General features: G+C 39.9%; 1 protein-coding gene and 1 pseudogene across 4 annotated transcripts; one reads left to right on the forward strand and one right to left on the reverse strand.

Annotated features, from left to right (window-relative positions):
• Positions 1–6: 6 nt before the first annotated feature.
• Positions 7–5070, forward strand: LOC122082440 (YTH domain-containing protein ECT2-like). Of its 4 annotated transcripts, XM_042650002.1 has the most exons (9): positions 7–161; positions 306–459; positions 554–630; positions 1891–2194; positions 2273–2349; positions 2456–2986; positions 3095–3307; positions 3413–3568; positions 4269–5070. In XM_042650002.1, the coding sequence occupies exons 1-9, from the start codon at positions 108–110 to the stop codon at positions 4374–4376; spliced, it is 1674 nt and encodes a 557-aa protein (XP_042505936.1). In that variant the 5' UTR covers positions 7–107; the 3' UTR covers positions 4377–5070. The 4 variants fall into 4 exon arrangements, with proteins under 4 accessions (XP_042505936.1, XP_042505933.1, XP_042505934.1 ...); XM_042649999.1 differs by having other exon boundaries at positions 1891–2349; XM_042650000.1 differs by having other exon boundaries at positions 1891–2349; positions 4272–5070.
• An 848-nt stretch (positions 5071–5918) lies between these two features.
• LOC122082158 lies at positions 5919–7096 on the reverse strand (annotated as a pseudogene).
• Between the last annotated feature and the right edge of the window lie 429 nt (positions 7097–7525).

Genomic DNA, 7525 nt, shown 5'->3' on the forward strand with positions numbered 1-7525 from the left:
TTTTTTAATTATGCTGTGGACTATTTATTATATGTGCTGCGCTAATATAGATATAACTATTGGTTTCTATCTTGAAAGCTTGACTTATTTTATCAGCTCGGGAAGAAATGGTGAAGAATCTGAAAGTTGATCCTTCTCCTAAACTCAGTGATTCCTATCTGGTAAGCCCATCTTGTTTTGCCCCTCTTCCATGTTTATTTCTACTTGACTTACATTTTTTGCATGGTGATATAATCCATATGATAAGATCCGTCACCCCCTCTTTGGTGTCTGAAACTGACTCCTGATTCTATGTTTGCCTGTAGATTCGTGGGAAGGATAGGAATCCCTCTGATGCTATGTCCTGTGTTTCCTCTGGAGATGCACCATGCACCGTTAAGGATACCGATGTGGATCATGAGTCTGTGACGGCCGAGCCAGGCATGTATTCTAGCAGCTACTATGGATACTACAACCCAGGTTTGTCACAATTAGAAATTCAATCTGGCGCTGTGTGTTATTTTATTGGGCTTTATGGAAATATTTTTTGTTCACCCCTAATTCGTGTACACAGGTTGTGATGTTTCTCTGGGAGAATGGGATGATCAAGGATGCTTTATTGGCTCTGATGGATTGGAGATTCAATACCCTGTAAGTTGATCAGTATGCGATTATTAATGATAATGCATCAGAAGAAGTTGCTGCTTTGGATGTCTGTTAAAGTCTGTTGTTTGGTATATGCTCAAGTTTCAACTCTAAACCCTATATTGTTAACTGATGTATGAGTATTGTATTTATTTGTTGCCCTAGTTTTCTGGATTTTAGAGTTCTACTTTCAAGTTGTAATTTTTCTGAGAAGTGATCCATACTGAGTTCTAGTCAATCAAGAATTAAAAGATGATGTTTGACACTGGGAGCAATATAATGGTCTAAAGGATCCAGCAATATCAGTTCCAGGTGAACATAAAGTTGATCATCAACTGGCAAGATCTGATTGGTTTCTGGTGGGATGGGTGATTTGGTGTTGATTTGAATTGGGTTTTGATTGGGAAGGATCCAACCCCCTGATTATGATGCTTGAAACCAAAGTGGAGAATGTCATGAGCTTGATAATGGGAGTTGGATATTGTTGAAGTCATGTTTTTGCTATTATATGGCTGTTTGGTCTGTTTCTGAGGTGCAACTGCATATGTAGGAAACTATTTTCCTTTATAACGTTTGGTTTTGCTTTTCCTTTTCCTTATGCTACAAATCTAATGGTCCTTGTCACTAATTTTCAGTCGTATTTATTTATGGTTATTGCCTAGGTGGTAGGATGCAGGTGTTGTGTTAACCTGTTTTCCTCTGGCTGGTATATGTTGTTGTTGAAAAGCTTTTGGAGTTGTCCTCCTAATGTTGGTCTTAGGTTGTGCAAAATTTAGTTAGGAGCTCCTATTAGATACAGTTGAGCTAAATGTTCTCTTTCCCTATGTTGTGTTCCCTATTGTACTGGAATCTGTTGAATCTCTGCAGGTGCATGTATGGAGAGAACGTGGCATGGGTTTTGGTGAACTCATCTTCCTTGATGCACCAATTTGTTGTGTATTCAATAAGTTAATCTGTACATGTGAGGAAATGCACAGAAACATCTCTGTGTTGATGGTAGATAGGGTTTCAATCTCTTGATTCTCATTATTTACATTGTTGACTCCAAGGTTTCAGACATATCATTATCAATATTCATTGCGTTTGATGTTGACTGTATGCTCATGTATTAGTGCGCACTTGATTCTTCTGAATGTCACTAAAAATTATACGTATCGGTGATGCAGTGGTTAGCCTGTTCAATGTTATGTTTCGGTATTTTATTGTAAGCTTTTGTCTTAATTGAGTTTTATTAGAAAAGATCTTCATTTTATTTTATTTCTGCAGGCCATTCAAGCTGATAATGGATCTCTTGTCTACTACATGCCAGGGTTTCAACCTGGTTATATTCCTTACAACCCATATTTCCCTGGAGCTACAATTGGCATGGAAGGGCAGTATTTTGGTCAACAGCCATACTTCCCAAGCCCCGTCTTTCCACAACCCGTTACTGCACCTGGATATTTCCCCACTCCACTCTCTTATGGATCAGAGGTTGTGCCCTCATACCTCTGGGATCCTTCTGTTGTAGTTGAGGATGGGGCTCATGGCAATGGCTGTGGTGGAGTTCCACCAATACATGAGTCCAAACGTAATTTCTCTGCCCAGAGACACAATATTGCTCCATCTCTGAAAGCTCTGACTGCTTCTAACCCTAGTAATCCATCAGGAGGAAAGGGCTCATCACTATCACCCAATGTCTCATCAGGCCCCTGTATGCTCAACCAATTGAAGCCTGCAAATAAGGTACATAATGGTTTTTGTCGAGTGACCATGTAGTTTCTCTTTTTCCATTGTGTATCTGGTGATGTATACCAATTTGTGGTACTTAGATCATGTGTCTGATTTTCAGGGATCTCCAGTTCTGGCCAAGGGTTACTTCCCCATTACCAAGTTTCCATGTTCAAATCAGGGGAAAGGTGGTTTGTTATATCCCAACAGTCCAGTTAATTTGAAAGTAAATGGTAGGGGTTGGGGTGGCAGTGAAAAGCTTAAAGGAAGAGGCAAGATTAATGGAGTTAGCGATTTTGACTTGCTAAATGAACAGAATTGTGGCCCGAGAACAACCAATACCAAAGGAGCTTTGATGTCTGAAACTGATTTGGGTGTATCTATAGTAGCTGATGGTGTCAATGATAGTAACTGCACACTTGATGTAGTCAGAAGGGAACAATACAACCTTCCCGATTTCTCAACCAAATATGATCATGCTTTGTTTTTTGTGATAAAATCTTATAGCGAAGATGATATTCACAAGAGTATCAAGTATAATGTGTGGGCAAGTACACCAAATGGAAATAAGAGGCTTGATAGTGCTTATCAAGATGCACAGGCAAGAATGACAGAGAAAGGCAGCAAGTGTCCAGTCTTCCTTTTCTTCTCTGTATGGATTTGAATGCTGACATTAATGCGATGCATAACCTGCTTTTATCCGAGGTATGTTTCTCTCCTTATGAATATTAATTCTTTACCATTCCCCCTGTTGGTGTAGGTAAATGCAAGTGGTCTGTTCTGTGGAGTAGCCGAGATGATTGGTCGAGTAGACTTCAACAAGAACATGGATTTTTGGCAGCAAGACAAGTGGAATGGTTTTTTCCCAGTCAAGTGGCACATCATTAAAGACGTCTCAAATGCTCAGTTCCGGCACATAATACTTGAGAATAATGACAACAAGCCTGTTACTAACAGCAGGGACACACAGGAGGTGAGCAAATATAAACCAATGTGCATAGATTGAACTTGGAACTCCCAGCTATACTAATGTGACATGGTTTTTCTGATTGGGTGTTACCTTCTGTTGTTCACTCAGGTTAAATCTCCTCAAGGCATTGAAATGTTGAATATTTTTAAGAACCATTCGTCAAAGACATCGATATTGGATGACTTTGGTTTTTATGAAGGTCGCCAGAAAGCAATGCAAGAGAAGAGGGCACGACCACCTACACCCCGTTGGGATCATGTGCAGGTATTTCCATATTCAATTTTAGGTTGGTTTGTAGGCATGTTTATCATGTAGTATTCTATATACCATTTCTTGGTAATAATTTCTATATACCATTACTAGTATGCTTATGGGAAAATTGGGACGGAGTGGAAGCTGGAGATGGGCAATTTCTTAATGGAAAATCTAGGTGTCCTTACGTACTTTCACCAGTAAATGAACTTAAGCATTGGCAAATATCACTTACACATGTCCTTGAGTCCAGTTGCTGGTTTGTAGGTAATTGTGGCTGGTGTTTTCGGAATCTTGAGCTGTAGAAAATCTAGTGGTTGGTCTGACATATGGACTGCTTATTGTCAAATGTTTGTAATTTGTAGAAAATATACTGGGTGGTCTGACATATGGACTGTTTATTGTCAAATGCTTGTAATTTGTCTCATAAGTGGATCCAGTCATCTTGACTTTGTGAGTGGAATGCCATTTTTTGTGATGTTTCTGGGTTCCCTCGTCACAAGTGGAGTACAGTTAATGTTTTCGTTGCATGATGGATGTTGAGAACTTTGTGAGGACATGTTCACCCTCGAGAGGGATGATGTCTAGGAAAGTATTGGTTATATATGTGTAGAATTAGTGGAATAGAGGCACCGAAAGAGTTGTTTTTTCTTGTATATCTCCTGGGAGGGGGCTTGTACTGACGGACATGATTTTTTTGTTGGGGTTTTAGCAGAAGCCTGATGAAGTAAAGCAAGTAACTAACAGTCTTGAAGGGGTCGAGCTGAGCACGGGCAAGAACAATGAAGTTGTGGGTGGAGACGACAAAGTGAAGGAATGAAGGAGCCTGAACGTGTATGGAGGAGCATGGTTTTCTGGGGAGCAGCACTGGAATAATATCAAAGCAGGCTCGAAGGATTGATGCCAATGCCTACTTGAAATGGAAGAAGCCAAAAAGGTGAAAAAAAAAGAAAAAAAAGAAAGAAGAAAGTGAAGAGAGAAATTCCGAGGGTAGAGAACAATGTTCCTGGGCCTGGCTTGCAGCAGCTATGGGGAATGCTGACGAGAATTGATGGCCTTGGCTGTCTCGCGTGGCCTGGATGGCCAAGTTTCTGTTGGACCATTAAATATAGAAGAAAAAAGTTGATAAGAAGACATGGGGTTTGGGAAATTGGGGCTCGGGGGAAGGACTGGTTGGGGGTTGGCTTCTTAGTTTTTTGTTTTTTGTTTTTGTTGTTTGGGCGCGGGATTTTGAGAAAGATGCTTTAAGGATTGGTTATCGCGGCAATGTCAAAGGGAGTCGTCTCATAAAGCGGCATATTATTAATTGACATTTTTCTGTTTTGCCGTCTCAGTGCCCTTTTGTGTTGGGCAATTGCCCTATGGATTCGAGGGAATCGGTTGGTGAATGGATATGCCCATATGTGTGTTGTGGGTCCTGGCGGCTGGAGGCTGGAGGCTGATTTTTCTCTTTCATTTCTTTTGCGTTTGTAATATGTAATCTTATTTTCTTGAGCTATTGATAGTTTTGGTCCTGTGTGAGTGGTGTGCTCCAGTGCGCTACATGGGCTGTGGCCGTACTGTTTTTCACCTTTTATTGTTTTCTAAGTTTTCTATGGGGTTGAATCGGTTGATCTGTTTGGAAAGAAAAAATCTCCATTGGACTAGGGAAAAGTGGGAATGGAAGGAAATTATTCAACAAAAATATTTGAAAAGGAATAGTAAAAGAATGATCATTTTCTCAAGTAATTTGTGTCTAATTAAATTCTGTCTTGAGATCTGATTCAACAACAACAACAAAGCTTAGTTTTATCCCAACTAAATGGGTTCCATGGATCCGCAAGTATTTGGAAAAAAAAAAAAAAAAAAAACACTTGGGGCATCCCACTCATGAATCATTTGTAACTTGAATCTTAGCCCTCTAGGCAGTTCTATTAGATGTCATACTTGGGTGAAGACTTGACTTTTGCTTGTCTTTACTAATTAACTCATCAATGGTCAATTTTGGCTTGCCCTTAGTCCTTTTAGCTCCGTTCATTTGCATCTAGTTACTCTTCTGTACTGGGGCATCCAAGGGTTTCCATTAGACATGCCTAAACCATCGTAACCAACATTCTCTGAACTTATCTTGAATTGGGGAAATTCCTAAATCCGATCTAACCTGGTCATTTTTTATTCTATCTTTGAGGATTTTGCTGCACATTCATCTCAACATCCTCATCTCAATCACACTCAACTTATCTATGTTACGTCTCTTGACTGCCCAACATTCTACACCATACATCGTAGCTGGTCTTATGGCTGTCTTGTAGAATTTTCATTTAAACTTTAGAGGAATATGTCGATCACATAATACTCCAGACGCCCCTCTCCATTTCATCCATCATACTTTAATTATGTGGGAAACATAATCATCAATCTTACCTTTTTTGTTTAACGTAGAGCTCAGATACCTGAAACAGTCACTTTGTGGAATCTCTCTCCCCGCAATTTTCACCTCTTCGCTATCAATCCATGATCTACTGAAGTTACACCTCATATATTCCGTATTCGTTCTACTTATCTTGAGACCTCTCGATTCCAAAGTATATCGCCATAGTTCCAACTTGTCATTAATCTCTGTCACTGTTTCACTGACCAAAACAATATCATCTGCAAAAAGCATACACCACGGGACCTCTCCTTGAATATTTTTGGTTAAATCATCCATGATAAGTATAAATAGGTAGAGGCTCAATGCGGATCCTTGATGTAACTCGATGTTAATTGGGAACTCAGCACTTTGACTTCCTACAGATCTCACACTAGTCACCACATCTCTATACATGTCTTTAATAATATCCACGTATCTATTTGACACTTCTTTCTTCTCTAAAACCTGCCAGATTAAATCCATGGGAATCCTGTCGTAGGCCTTTTCCAAGTCAATGAAGACCATATGAAGATCCCTCTTGTAGGTTCTGGTTTTTTCCATAAGCCTCCTAAGTAGTTAGATCACTTTTGTAGTGGATCTTTCAGGCATGAAACCGAATTGGTTCTCTGAGATATAAGTTTCTCTTCCTAAGCGAACTTTTATTACCTTCTCCCATAATTTCATAGTATGACTCATAAGTTTTATGCCTCTATAGTTGTTGCAGCTTGAATATCGTCTTTATTTTTGTAAATTGGAATGATATTGCTTCTCCTCCATTCATCAGACATCTTTTTTGTGTTCATAATCTTGTTAAACAACTTGGTTAACCAAACAACTCCAAGTGGTCCTAAACTCTTCCGCACTTCAATTGGGACCTCATCCGGACCTAGTGTCTTCCCTACTTTCATTTTCCTTAAGGCCTCTTTAACCTCGGTCACTCCTATCTTGCGTACATACCTATGGTTCAAGTTGTGAGGCCGACCACTCAAATCACTCCTATTAGGGTTGTCTCCATTAAGCAGGTTACAAAAATACTCATCCAATCTCCTCTTTATGTCTTCATCCTTCACAAGCACTTTACCATACTCACTTTTAATACATCGAACCTGGTCGAGATCCCTGCACTTCCTTTCTCGAATTTTAGCCATCTTATAGATATCCATTTCCCTTTCCTTGGTACTTAAATTATTGTAGAAATCATCGTATTTTATCGCCCTTGCTATCCCCACAGTCTTTCTTGCCTCGTTCCTGGTGGCCCTATATCTCTCTTTGTCTTCAACTTCCCTAGTCCTTTGTCAAGTTTTAAAATTATATTTCTTAGTCTTGATGGCAGCCTGGACCTCAGCATCCCACCACCAAGTCTCTCTAGGGGCCGATTAATACCCTTAGCCACCCCTAGAACCTCCTTAGCAACTTTCTTAATGCAATCCGTAATATCATTCCACAATGTGTTGGCGTCCCCTTCACAATCCCACTTTCCATGCTTCACCACCTTATCTGTAAAGAACCCTACTGACTCTCCTTTCATTTTCCATCATCTAACCTTAGGGCACTCTTGGTTCCTCATTTTCTTCTTC

Source organism: Macadamia integrifolia, chromosome 6 (assembly GCF_013358625.1).
Source record: "Macadamia integrifolia cultivar HAES 741 chromosome 6, SCU_Mint_v3, whole genome shotgun sequence".
Taxonomy (NCBI): domain Eukaryota; kingdom Viridiplantae; phylum Streptophyta; class Magnoliopsida; order Proteales; family Proteaceae; genus Macadamia; species Macadamia integrifolia.